General features: G+C 35.7%; 1 protein-coding gene across 1 annotated transcript; it reads right to left on the reverse strand.

The window, feature by feature from the left end:
* Positions 1–539: 539 nt before the first annotated feature.
* On the reverse strand, positions 540–13,200 carry LOC136222930 (WD-40 repeat-containing protein MSI4-like). The gene is made up of 15 exons (XM_066010618.1): positions 12,932–13,200; positions 10,922–10,985; positions 6,581–6,667; positions 6,429–6,491; positions 5,732–5,797; positions 5,521–5,595; positions 4,958–5,033; positions 4,032–4,245; positions 3,505–3,586; positions 2,856–2,929; positions 2,521–2,632; positions 2,339–2,413; positions 1,987–2,066; positions 1,729–1,834; positions 540–1,010 (listed from the first exon to the last, which is right to left on the reverse strand). Exons 1-15 carry the CDS (start codon positions 13,048–13,050, stop codon positions 912–914), a joined length of 1,392 nt encoding a protein of 463 aa, XP_065866690.1. The 5' UTR covers positions 13,051–13,200; the 3' UTR covers positions 540–911.
* Positions 13,201–14,993: the final 1,793 nt, after the last annotated feature.

Below are 14,993 nucleotides of genomic sequence, written 5' to 3' on the forward strand. Positions count from 1 at the left end.
ATATCAATTTTATTATCTCTGTAAATCATATTTTTTTATAAAAAATTATCACATGTACTTTCAAGCTTACTTTCCAATTGGTAATACATACAATTTACTCTCTTTCCTTATGTGTTTGTATTTTTTTTTTAAGTTATTCAACAAGGCTCGCTACTTAATTTGAAAATTGAAGCTTTATAAATTAGATGAATTAAACAAGCAACTGAATAAAAGAACCATTCATAAATGACAAATCGAGCAACGAAAAAGGAAAATCTAAATTGTCTACAGAAATAATACAAAATCGATCAGTAATTTATGCATATACCCATTTTAAGTTCCGACTTTCAGCCAATTGCCATGACATGCAATTTTTTTAACACATCAATAGAATTGACTTGCAATGACATGCAAATTTTTGAAGTTAAAAAAAATGATACATATATTTGAAGTTATTATTTTCTCTCATACTTCTACACACTTTTACACGTCTAAGTATAAAATTAGAGACGGCAAACTATTGAATAAAGAGGTTTTAGTTAAATTTGGAGAGCCTATAGTGATAGGAAACTTTTTAAATCTATGTTAGGATTGACTCATTGAACACTAATGTATTAGTGAATACATCACGATACATCCCATTTACACGAATAGCCACCTCCAAGCAGCCTTGTGCATCTGATCGGGAAGTAAAAAAAAGGTACAGTTTCAACACTAAAACAGGAATAAAGAGTAAAATTCAACAGAGGACCCAAATATAAGCATGAAGATTGCGAACAATGGTAACGTATGACATCCCACCGGACGCTACGTTCATGGAGAGTGTAAGCCATAAACGAGTTTGACAAGATATAAGAGGATTACGCTAACGCACTCAGTTGCTCTGCACTTTTCAATTTCAGCATTTCAATTTTCATAACAAGTACTATGTTCTAACTTTCTTCACAGCCAAGGATGTGAGATTTAAACTTATCCAGTTCCGCGAGGACATCTTCCCCAGGCCGGTGAATAAGATCAAGCATCCGCCATATCTGCAAAACAGGTCAACAACATTTCAGTAAACAAACAATACACAATGCTCAACCCGGCAGAAGATTTGAGCACTTTCATGGATTTGTCACCTCCATCTACAAATATGGTCCTCTTTCGCACTAATGATATGATATATGTCTCTTGAAAATGACCCTATTACAGTCATTGTACCTCGTTCACACGAAAAATGGTCTAGAGTACACCCGGTACCATGACATATTTGGGACCTATACTTAAGCAGAAAGCAACAAGACATAGCAATACATTCCTTAACCAAGCTGCCACCGTGATGGAGACGGCAAACCAATGGCCTATTAAGGTTTACCTTCGCTCTCATTAGCAACTTCCACACATAAACATCCAAAAAAACTCCCATACTATTTAAAAACATGGATATATGTACATAAAACACCTCATACCCTTCCTCAAAATAAAACAATAATCATCAACGGTTATAGAAAATTATCCTTGCTAAGAATAAAGAACAAGTTTTAACAGTATTTTGAAGTTCTCTGCGAGGACATGTGCACAGGTAGATGAAAATTGAAAGAAAACCATAAAAATAAATCAATAAGGGTAATTCTACAGTTCAAAAATTATGCTATGTTGACAAAACACTAAAAGGAAACTGCATCAGAGAAATTTGACAATGACAGGCTAACTTAATAAGCAACAATGACACTTCAGACTCCATTAAATCAAATTGAAAATCCTTACCTGTAGAGTGCCACCTCCACCTCCTGAAGTACTTTCACAATCGTCAGAAACACTGACAATTGTCCATGGATCAGAAGCATTCCAATGAAAATCAACAACCTTGTCCCTATATACATAAATAGGACCAAATAAAAAAGTAAAATCTTGTTAGAGTAAACAAATAGAGCAATTACAAAAAAAAAAAAAACATTACATGGATCCACTCGCGCGGGGGGTGGAGTTCACCAATATTCATGGAAATAAAGTTAGTTTCCGTACCTATGCCCAGCATGTTGGAAAAATAACCCTGGAGGTGCATTTGGCAGTTTCAACCCCATAGACTCTTGCTTTTTACCAACCTACAAAGATAACGAGATCATCAAATATGCAATTCTTAGAAAATTAGAGATGCCAACACCAAGATGAGAACAAGGGAAAAAATGAAATCATAAGCTTTCACAACACATAAAACATAGGAATACTATGGACAGTTCATAGTCCTGGCGTTCTTTTTGTATGGCTTCTCTCAAGGAGGTGCTTTTTTTGCCAGTTTTTCTTTCTATTTTTAGTATTTATAACATAAGCTTGATAGAGGGAGAAAATGTACTGCAGAAAATTGTTTTCTTCCAACCTTTTCATAATCCCAGACATTAAGAATGCCATCCTCTGCAGAGCTTCCAAAGACAGAAGATTTGTCCGGAGACCACTGGAGACAAATGCATCATTATGCATAATCTTGTTAGTAGTAAAAAAAAAAAAATTGAAGTAATAATGTTTGTGAAGAAATTAACAATCAGTTTAAGCATTTCAAACCTGTACACAAAGGACAGCAGCAGTGTGACCCCCAAATATATGAATAGGTGATCCATACCCATCAGAAGTGAGGTTTCGCCGATCAAACATGTGAATGGTATTATCAGCAGACCTGAAGTAAAAAGGAAAACATGTAAATGTAATGATGTCCAGAAATATACTGAATTGCATTAACTTAAATTCATCATAACAGGGGTATAATGATATGCATTAACAGGCCGCAAACACAGGCATAATCACATATTGTTCATCATATTAAATCATATGGATATAGGGATCAAAATTCTCCATATGAAAGAGTATGTGCAGAAAAAAAGGACTCGAAATATAGTTACCCTGTCAGAATTAGATTTGCATCATGAGGATTCCAATCAACACAATGAAGATCGGCATAATGAGCTTTCTCAACCTGCCAGGTTATAAGAAAAAACAATGTAAAAAGAAAATAAAATGCAGGAATCAATGCCAAATATAAGAAAATGGAAGTAGTAGATTCAAATCTAATTATAAAACATAAAAAAGAAAGCACAAAAACAACCAGTAAAAGCCAACTTCACATGCAGTCGAAATGATAATATGCACTAAAAGATGCAGGAAAACCAAGAGATCAAATAGACTTTTAAGTTTGTATTGTATTTATTTCCATAAATACAAGGATACTCGATGTAGCAGTACGCATATTTGTCAATAATATTAACTCAGTCAAAGTTTAGTATCAAAGTATTTATTGCCACTGGCTATACATACTTTTTGTCCATTCTGTTTCATTTGCAGCCAAAATTTCTTAAATACAACCTCAGCCCAGGTCAATGATCATCTATTGATAGCAGGCTAGCTAACTCTTTTTCTTTTGTTTTTTTGTTAAGTTACCTCTCTCAAATAATAGGGCCTAATACTGCATCATATGCTTTTTCTAATAGTGTCATCAAGAAAATAAGGTGGTGTAAAGGAACAAGCAAAAAGCATGAAGAGAAGGAATTGAACCTTGACAACAGGGCGAGGGCCAGTTCTGGCATCCCAGAATATAAGACATGAATCATCACCCACACTACAGAATTCAAATGTACTACATAAAAAAAAAAAAAAGCAAATAATATGTGAGAAAATTGCAAAGGAGAAAAGGTCAAATTAAATTTCAGTGCAACATTTACTGTCTAAAACATAGAGAGAAAAAGCTCTAGAATTCAATAAAAAGTGCAATCTACATGACAGGCAGTACCTACCATGAATAAAAAAAGGGCGGCCCGGTCGCACTACGCGTCCCCGCTGAGCGAGGGTCCTGGGAGGGGTCCCACCATAAGGGTGTACTGGGGGCAAGCCTTCCCCTGCCAATTTATTTGGCAAGAGGCCGCTCCTAAGAATCGAACCCGTGACCTCTTGGTCACACGACAACAACGTTTACCGTTGCGCCAAGGCTCGCCCTCAGTACCTACCATGAATAAGGATAGAAATTCATGAATTCTTAAATGCTTTCATAAATATCAGTTGGTGAATTTGATTGCCAAAAATACCTTGACGGACAGAATTGAACATCTTCAACAGTATCTTTGTGTCCTCGGAAAATAGCCCGGGGCCCAATCCTAGGACTATCATTAGCTCCACCAGCATGAGATGCATGCTTGACATTGGAGCAACCAGGTCCGGGAGTGTTTGAGGAGATGGCTCCAGCTGCCAAGGTAGATATATGATCTTGTATACTCCACAACACCACTGCCTTGTCCTTGCCTAAACATTAAAACTTGTTAGAATATAGTGAATAATATTAATTCCAGCCAAAGATATTGTAGATTCCGACTTGACAAGCAATTTGCATATCAGGAGATCCACGTTAACGGAATAAGCATGAAAATAAAACAAAACAACAATATGTTCCTTGATTTTTCATGTTTATACGTGCTCCTGGTACGCACACGCACACAGTTGAATCAAGACTTTAACATCGTGAGAGATTAATATGAGATTTATGATTGGGCCTTAACTATCAGCTCGAGCTTTTAGTTCAATTGGTTCCATGACATGGTATCAGAGCCCGTTTGACCAAGTGGTCTAGGGTTCGATTCCGATTTGTTAATTTAATTGCAGGCCATGGTAATATGGGCCTGTGTTGTGCACGCTTCAAAGCCCAGTGGGCATTCGCGTGTGGGGGTGTGTCGGAGATTAATATGAGATCTATGATTGGGCCTTAACTATCAGCTCGAGCTTTTAGTTCAATTGGTTCCATGACAAACATCTTATGACTGACGCAGTATATATGCATAGCTTCTGCAATTAAAAAGCTAAGAACTTCAAATGCAAAGGAAAATAGTGAGAACTAATTTCATACAACCAAGAATCATATGTCAAGTCCCAAAGATAGTTTATTGCTTACACAAAAATTATAATAGGCAAGAGAATTTCAAGAATTTATGATTCGAAAGTCATAAAAATCATATCCAACCTCCAGAGAGCACAAATGGTTCAGTTGGGCACATAGCAAGAGCAAATTCAGCATTATCTTTATGCCCAGTCAATACCTGCAAGATCATATAGCCAGGTTAACATGTGCATTGAGTTCAAAAGAAAACAAGGAATCAAAAAATCAGTGAAACGAATAAGTTTTCTTTAAATATAAAAAACAGATCCCTTGATCTCTCAAGGTTTGTTAAAGTTGCAATATAATGATAAACCATTGATTCCTGTTGTTACAGAGTTGTATAGTTGTCATATAGTTGTCTTTCCTTTTGTGTAGCTAAATCATAGGTTAATCAACATAAATACAGTTTCATTGTATAGCATGCTACTGTAGATAAATAGGATTTGCTAAGGATTAAGAAAATATATGAATACAGAGTTTATTCATCTCTATTTGTTTATTACACCTGTATAAAAGCTGTCATGTTTTAATGATGTTATATAAATGTAAAAAGAAAAGAACTACATATAACCATAAGTTATAACATGTATGAACTTACAAATATAAAAAAGGAAAAGGAAATAACAATTGATTGCCGCGGGACAAACCAGATCTGCACGAGAGGCTGTGGTTCCTAGTACAGCTTGACGATGAGGTTGAGCCTCAACATCCCAAATGAATACCTGTTTTGAGTAAATCGATAATATAAAAAAAAAAAAAAAAAAACTGAACTACATTAACTGTAACTAGCAACCACAGTGAAACTTAACTAATAATCTCAAAATCTCTTGATGTAGTAGATTAGAAAAAAAAAATTACATCTGGACTATCAGTGTGTGTAGCCACTATCTTACTGTTCTGTGGCAGCTCCCTTATTCTGTTCACCTGTAAATTACACAACCAAATGCTTAAAACTTCATTCTCATATGCAGAATATATTGATTATGAAATATGATGAATGTATTAGAGGACTTATTAGTCAACTAAAACTTTATATAGACAAAACTGCAGTAAGAATACAAATATAATTGCAAGGTAAAATTGCCACAGAAAAATCCACAGCACATGGATGTATAGATAGACAAAGAGAGCTACAGAGTTTGTGAAAACAATCATCCTAAAAATCTTCATAGCAGCAAGAATTCAGAGGAAGACTTTAAACCCATTGGACATGAAAAAAATGGTTTCTTCAGTTTTTAAAAACTAGAAGTCCAAAGGATGAGTAATATTTCCAATGCATCCAAAGAGGCCATTCCAATACATAACATTATGATCTGAACGAATTTGATATACCAATTTTCCTTTCATTTTCTAGAGTTGCATTACAATAGATTTTTCCTTATGTTAATAGTTCTAAAAAAGCCATATTCCTTCCTAAGCATTTTCCTATTAACGCATTAGACAATTTCTACCAATAAATTTACATTAACACAACTTTCCTTCTCTAGGAGTTGATAAGTTCATCCAAAAGGTAAGGAAAAAGTTCAAAATACAAACATTAAGAAGACAGAGGTACCTCGCCCGGATGTATAATAGTTTTATACTTTTTTACGAAGGGAGAGCGTGCTTCTTCATTGAACTGCAGACCAAGTAACCGAACAAAGCTATATTTAATTAGTATAGCAACACATAAAGAGGGGGAAGCAATCTTTATTCATATGATACTACCTGTGCTATGTGTTCTGCTGCTGCAACCCTAGGTTTAACAACCTCAACATTTGCAATAACAAGAGTATTTGGTACGCTGCCATCAGTCTGGATAAAATAGAAAAAGAGAAGGAAATAAGCATAGTAAGAATCTCCCAGAGAATGCACCACAGAGAATGTCACATACTAAAGAAAGGACTAAAAAGGAGAATTACCAAAATTCCAGTTAGTTGCCTGTTATTATTTTAAGTTGAGTCTGTTATTCTATTTCCTTGGCTGTCAAGTCTGTGTTGTGTTTTCCTATTTCTGTGAGGTACTGCTTTATGCATTGTTATCGTTCTATTTTGTCTTTTAGCTAAGTTGTCAGGCAAGCTGTAATTCTGTAGGTGTTATGTAATAATTGTTGACCTCAGCCACTTTTGCTGATATAAGGTCATGCAATTGCTAAGGCAAAGGCATCAATGATGAATGTTAACTTTTTCCTCAACTTTCTTTCTTAATTCTGTACTCTCTTCTTCTTCTCTCTTCTCAATTAATTCTTTCTATTCCAGATCTGGAAACTAAAGTCAGAATTCTTAAGATCTGACATTGGTATCAGAGACTTCTCTTCCTCCGGCCAGTTTTATGCATGGTAAATGGTACCTATAATATCACCAGAGCAGCAAAAAGAAACCAAGCAGCCATGGAAGCTCTCGAGCAACAGATTAAGGATCTCGCCACCCAGTTCAACAATCAATCTGAAGTTACTGCAGAGACTGGAGAAGATGGAAGCTCGCTTCCAAGATGTCCAAACTGCTCAACAGAGGAGAATTGAATCCATCATTCTGGAGCAGAACCAAATGAGGAAGGACCAGATTGATTCTCAACAACATCTGGAGGAAATGTTTCAGAAATCCATTACCACCTTGGCTAAACTCATACAACCAAACATTGAATCTAATATTCCTTCCCCATCTTCATCTAACGAAATTTTAAACCCTGGAAAACATTTTACCAACCCAGAATGGGGAATCCTGGGTAGCGGCCCTAGTTCTAAAACTGGAGATGGAAACCAGCCAAGAACCCTTCCATTTAACAAGTTGTTTTCTAAATGTGATTTACCATCTTTTGATGGAACTGAGGTGGAGCTATGGGTGAGCAAATGCAGCAAGTATTTCCAACTTTTCGAAGTTGAGAAATCTAGAAGGATTCAACTGGTTGGGCTCTACTTGCAGGGCAGAGCAGAGAGATGGCTCAAGAACTGGATTCCTAGTCACTCAAATGTGACCTGGAATGAATTTATAAAGGAAGTGGAGAAGCGTTTTAGAGAAACAGAGGTGGGTGATGCAGTACAACAGATTGAGCAACTCACAGAGGAGACCACAGTGGCTGCTTATCAAGATCAGTTCGAATCTATCAAACAGAGAATGGAGAAGAAGCATCCCACCATCACAGAATCATACTATGTATCTAGTTTTCTCACTGAACTCAAACCTGAGGTCAGATCTGTAGTGAGGAAGCTTGAACCTGATAGCTTGTATGAAGCTATGAAACAGGCCAAGTAGAATCTCATATAAAAGATCTCTTGGAATTAATCAAACCCAAACCCAATTTTAGATCTCCAATTCCTACTAGACCCTGGGTTCCCAGTTCATCTACAGCCACCAAATACCCTGTTTCCAACAACACAAATACTTCACCCACTACTAAATTGTGTGAATCTAAACCATACCAAAGCACAACTTTCAAACGAACTCCTGGAGCATGCTACAAATATGGGGACAAGTATTTCCCTGGTCATCAATGTACCAACAAGAAGCTTAATGTTCTCAATGCTGAGGACAGTCCTGATGAAATAGAGGAAGAAAACATAGAGAACCAGGAGGATGTTAAGGAAGAAGGAGCCAAGGAGGAAGAGCATATCACTCTTTCCATTAATGCTTTAGATCCATTAAAGGGTATGGATCCATTAGTAAACCCTATTTGTTTGGAATGATGTTGCCTTATCTGCTTTCAATCATCTCAAACATCTAATGTCTTCTGCCCCAGTTTTATCCCTACCATACTTCAACTTACACTTCGCAATTGAGTGTGATGCCAGTGGTAGGGGGCTGTACTCATGCAACATGGTAAGCCTATATGTTATTTATCTAAAACTTTTGGCACACAAAACCAATGCCTTGCTGCCTATGAGAGGGAACTACTAGCCATACTTCAGGCTTGTTCCACTTGGAGACATTACCTTGAGAGTTCCCTTTTTGTGATCAAAACTGATCATGAAAGCATTAAACACTTATTAGACCAGAAACTACACACTTACTTGCAACATAAAGGGGTGTCAAAGTTATTGGGTCTTGACTTTAGCATTCAATACAAGAAAGGGGTAGATAATAAGGTTGGAGGAGGATCCTTCTCAGTTATTGGTTATATCCTCAGTTCTCCCTACTTGGTTGGAAGAGGTTCAAGCAGCTTACAATGGTGACCTAGCTGCTTCCCAGTTGCTGCAACAACTTATGATTCAACCACACACTAATGCTAAGTTCACCTTACAAAATGGGTTAATTAAATGCAAGCAGCGCATTTACATTGGGCACAAAACAAACCTAAGGAGTAAGATACTCACTACTTGTCATAATTCTACATTTGGAGGGCATTCTGGCATCAAGGTAACTCTAGTGAAATGGGTGGCAGCTTGTGAAACTTGTCAGAGGTGTAAGGCAGAGCATGTAGCTTACCTTGCTTACTTAAGCCATTGCCTATACCAAAAGGGGCTTGGCAAGACATAGCTATGGATTTCATAGAAAAATTACCATGTTCTGCAACTGTAGCTAAAGCATTTCTAGATAATATCTTTAAGCTACATGGGGTTCCCCATTCAATTGTCTCTGACAGGGACAACATTTTTATTAGCAATTTCTGGAAAGAGTTTATGAAACTGTTAGGCACTTAGCTTCATTACACTAGTGCCTACCACCCTTAGACCGATGGCTCAATCTGAGAGGTTGAATCAGTGTTTGGAAAACTACCTCCGGTAGATGTGTTTCCTTCATCCTAAACAATGGGTATCTTGGTTGAGCTTAGCTGAATACTGGTACAATACCAGTTATCACACTTCCATCAAAATGAGCCCATTTCAGGCTCTTTATGGCATGAGTCCCACATTACCTATCTTGCCTCTTGCTACATCCTCAGTTGCAGCTATGGAGGACTTGTTATCTCAAAGGGAGCACATGAACAAGATCCTACAAGATTGTCTGGCAAAGGCCCAGAACCGTATGAAACAATATGCAGACAAGAAGAGAACAGATACGAAGTTTAAAGTGGGAGACTTAGTCTTTCTCAAGTTCTGTTTAAAGGTAGTTAAAACCCTCTACTCCAGCACTGACTACTTTACCACCGGTCATTGATGATGAATGGGTCATCACGCCTCAAAAGGTGCTTAACTTCCGTACTGTGATACTTAATGACGCTCCTATGAAGCAACTATTGATTTTGTAGTCTGGCATGTTTGCCATTGATGCCACTTGGGAGTCTGAGACTGCAATTAGCCATCAGTTCCCTACCTTTTATCATTTTTGGGGACAAGAATGTGCTCATGGGGGGTATTGTCACATACTCAAGAAAGAAGGAGGACTAAAAAGGAGAATTACCAGAATTCCAGTTAGTTGCCTGTTATTTTATTTTAAGTTGAGTCTGTTATTCTATTTCCTTGGTTGTCAAGTCTGTTATGTATTTTCCTATTTTTGTGAGGTTCTGCTTTATGTATTGTTATCATTCTATTTTATCTTTTAGCTAAGTTGTTAGGCAAACTGTAATTCTGTAGGTGTTGTGTAACAGTTGCTGACCTCAGCCACTTTTGCTGATATAAGGTCAAGCAATTGCTAAGGCAAAGGCATCAATGATGAATATTAACTTTTTCCTCAACTCTCTTTCTTAATTCTGTACTCTCTTCTCTCTTCTCTCTTCTCTCTTCTCAATTCTATTCTTTCTACTCAAGATGAATTCTTAAGATCTGACAGAGAACTATATCGTGCACTGAAATGATAGCAACATGAAGAAATTAGTGAGTTTTTCCACCTTGTAGCCCTTTTACAATATTTATAAAACTGATCCACAGGTCAACACCAAATTTGAAAGCACTTACTCTCAATCTCTCATAATAGCTGTTTAGGCTACAATTGTTTCTTGAATTAAGTGGAAAGAAACACGGGACTAATCTTATTGCCTTCCCTTGTATGTCCAATAAGAAAAGAAAGGGTTTAAGAACTAATTTACTTAATTCAAAGGGGACACAATTTAAATCTTAACCTTCACCATTTGTCTAAACTAAATTTACATGAAGCATATAAAATCATAAAAATGTGCAAAAAGTAATTGTATAACCTGTTCAGAAAGGTATAGACGCTGACGATTCATGTAAGTTGCCTGCTCCAGCTGTGGACCCCATCTATTAGTTAAAATATTAAAAATAAAGGATCAGCCCACAGGCGTTTGAAAGTTGAAAGATCGCTCACGCATGCCTCTATCTAAATGCATCCTCAACACACATTGATGACTAAGGAGATCAAATCATATCCATAAGAAGCAATTGTGGATACAGATGACTGTGAAATTATTTGAATAACATAAAAGAAGAATACCCACAGGAACAAGCATCTAAGGCATTTACCATATATATTTGTGGTGATCTGTGCAGCAATACTGATGAAATATCAAATGCAAAGAGATACCAATAGAAACACACTGCAGAGATTAAGTGGCTCAGATAACATGTCGATGGTCATGGGAGCAAAGCAGCTATAATTATCAGTGTCTCAAGAAATGTGTTACAACAATTATATATTTATTAACCCTAGCCAGCCCAAGATGTTAAGAGAATCTCAATCCATAATTTGGTGTTCATACAGTCTCCTCACCTGACTTTGCTCAGCTTTGGCATACACCTAGTCACTACTAGCATACATGTGTTCCACTCAATATGACTAACGAACCAAACACTACAACAATAGCTCAGCCAAATACAACACATTTATGTACACTAAGCATTTTACAGCAGATATCCTGTCTAAATGTCCTTAGTCAAGCTACGTTTCTCAGAAACCTTAACACAACTTGAACTCTATAAATCTTCATGAAAAGAATAGTTATTAAAGGCACATGGTGCACAGCGATGGCGCGTGCTATAGCGACACAAGGCGCAGTTTTACAAAAAAAAATTAAAAATTATAAAACTATAAAACTAACGTAAAAATACAATGAATACTAAACCATGACAATATTCTCAATTACAAATAAATTTTAAAATGCAAAATAAACCCCATATTACAAAGCTAAAGTTGAATACTAAATTCTAAGTTCTACTCCTCATCAAAAACTCTCCAAATTCATCACTCCTCGGCATTATCGCACTCCTCATCCAAAGCATCAACAACTGCTTGTGTTTCTGTTTGAATTCGGCTTCTGCTTGTGATTTGTTGTACAATACTTCTTTCTCTTTTAATAAGACTGTCTCTTCCTCTTCTAATTAATTCAAACGTGTATAACCTATTCCTCTTTTAATATTTGTTTTCCTTTTTTTTTTTCAAACCTCTGTATAATATATTTCCAACTTCAAAAATCCCTAAAAACTGCACCAAGGCGGGCCTTTGGCAACTGCACCTTGGCAGACAATGCGCCCTAGCGCATGCAGGGCGACTGCGCCTGTCATTCTGGATGTCAAGGCGCACCTTTAATAACTATGATGAAAAGTTATCAAAGTTCATAAGGACACTTGAAAGACATTAAATCTTAGGAAAACCAAATATTTTACCAATTGATAAACATTCAGGAGGTAAAGTGACAGTGAGAAGATGGAGATGGCTAGCAAGAGAAACATGAAGTAATCAAACTTTAGTATTCAGAAACACAAAGCAAATGCGTACTCTACATTTAACTACTCCGAATTCTTACCTATCCAAACACGCACATACTAGAACAGATTTTACAAATATATATAAACTCCTGGAATGATTTCTAAGCAACTAAAAGAATAGCTAAAAAAAAACTAAAAGGAAAAGTAAACCAAAATAGCAAAATATTGCATACAAAACCATGAAATTATCCAATCAACATTTGAAGTAAAGGTAATACAAAGAAAAATCTTAGCTCCATTCATTCGTAAAATGAGATGGAATTATTTGAAACACACCGTCAAAATTTCTTCCCTCTTACTAACAGTAAAACAATTCTTAATCCGAATTCAAACAAACATAAGAAGAAGAAGAAAACAATCGCACACATTTCGAAATTACGAAGGCAAAACTGGAGCTAAGAATAAGCATTTCCCGAAATGTAGAGTAAAGAGAAGCAGAAATAGAAACCCTAGAGGAAAAGAGAAAATGAGAAGATACTTACCGGCAAGAGAGAGATGGCCAAACAAGGTTATGGTTGGTGAGCCAATCGTAGAGGACCGGAACCAGAGTCTTCCATTTGGAATACCTATCGTCCACAGATCTCTTCCCTTTGTCCTTCATGAACTTCCCTTTGATTTCTGTTGTGTTTTGTTTTTCCCGCTATCGTCTTTCTTATTTACTTTCCCGCTTAAACTGTAGTCTATATCAGTGCCTATAGTGACTCTGTAGAGTGCATTAAGCCATCCCCAATGAATGAATTTATTTATTTTTGTCAAATTTGCTCTTATTTCATACTATAAAAATAGTACAATTTGCCAATGGACATTGGTCCGAGTGGTAAGGCGTTGAAACTCTGCTTAACAGGTTTGAGTGGAACTTTGTGGGTATCCAAACTGATTGGTATGTGATCTGTAAACGCTCATCAAGGTCTGTGCTCGAAATTTGTGGGCATCCAAGCTGATTGGGACGAGCAATCTTGAAACATAGATTCAAACCATCCTGTGACTCAAAGATGCATGTGAAAATTTCTAACAGTAAAGAATTCAAGCTGGGCATTGTAGTCCCCAATTTGGTCATCCTTAATCTTGATTGAGCATTAATCTAGTGGAAAAGAAAGGACAATGAAGAGTAAACATTTTCTGTTTGATTTGCATCTAACCTATAAATTTTTTCCTTTGTTCCTTATAAAGAGTCTACAATGAATTAACTTGTAGCGTTAAAATAAGCAACCCATGAATTAGTTGATAAAATCAACCCAATCCATCAAATATTTAATTGGGATTGAGTTGGTTTTTAATTCAAATATTTATATAGTTTTCTCTTTCTTTACTTTTCAATTCAAAATGAATTATATTACAAAATATTATTTTAATTCACATATTAATATTAAATTAAGAGAAAAGTAAAAAAAATAAATAAATTTAGGTATTGTTTCTTGGTCGGCCCAACTAACTCATACAATAAACAGGTTGAGTAGCGGGTTAGTCTGGTTGATCCATTTAACAATTGTGAAAAAAACGAGAAAACAACAAAAATAAAAAATAGAAAAAATGTGAAAAATGAAAAAAAGCGAGAAACGAAAAAGGGTTGACAACTAGTGACATCAATAGAAGTGGCAATGACGCGAAGAATCCCGAAACTCGTGGGATCCAAACCGGCGAAGACAGACAATCCTCGAAATATTTGATGTGGGACTGAGGAACGTTTTATTAACAAAACCAAAACGCGGATATCTCCACTTGTCCGGGGAATATAAATTAAAAATTTATTAATAATACCCCACCACATTAACTTGTATGGGAGAATGCACATGTATAGTCAAAGATAAAAAAAAAAAAAAAAAGAATTTGTATTGATTTTATACCAAACTGATTTTTTATTTTCAACCTATTATCAAATATGAGAAGTATATCATTTAACGTACGTGATGAAATGATTGGTTCTAATTAAGAATTAGGGCCTGTTTGGTTTATCTGCTGTTTGCTGTTTACTGTTACGGTTTACTGTTTGCTGGTTGTTGTTTGCTGTTTGATTATTAGTGTTTGGTAAAACTATGATTGTCTATTGCATTTAGCATGTAAAATGACTAATATAGACATGTTTTAAATTAACTCTAAAAATAACTCTAACTAAATAATTTATTTGTAATTAACTCTAAAAATAATTTAAATAACTAAATAAAAATTATAAAAATAATAATTTATAAATAACTTTATTTTCCATATAAATATTATTTCAAAATTAATACCATAACTTTATTTTCCATATAAATATAATTTCAATGTCTATTTCACAAAATATTATAGTAAGAATACTTTTCAGTAACAATTATTAATAGAATTTGATTGTGAATGTGGAATCTAATTAAAATCCCACTGCTCATGTGGATGTGAAAGATTCCAAACCACCGCTGAAAATTGTTTGTTAACAACTGTTTTTAACTTTAATTTTGAAAGGGCATATATGGAAAGTAAAAGCAAAACGCAGAGTTATAGAGGAAACAGCAAGGTTTTGCTGCTGTTTGAAAACGCAGGTCTTTTCTTCCCTAAACGCAAGGAGCAGCT

Source organism: Euphorbia lathyris, chromosome 3, assembly GCF_963576675.1.
Source record: "Euphorbia lathyris chromosome 3, ddEupLath1.1, whole genome shotgun sequence".
Lineage (NCBI taxonomy): Eukaryota > Viridiplantae > Streptophyta > Magnoliopsida > Malpighiales > Euphorbiaceae > Euphorbia > Euphorbia lathyris.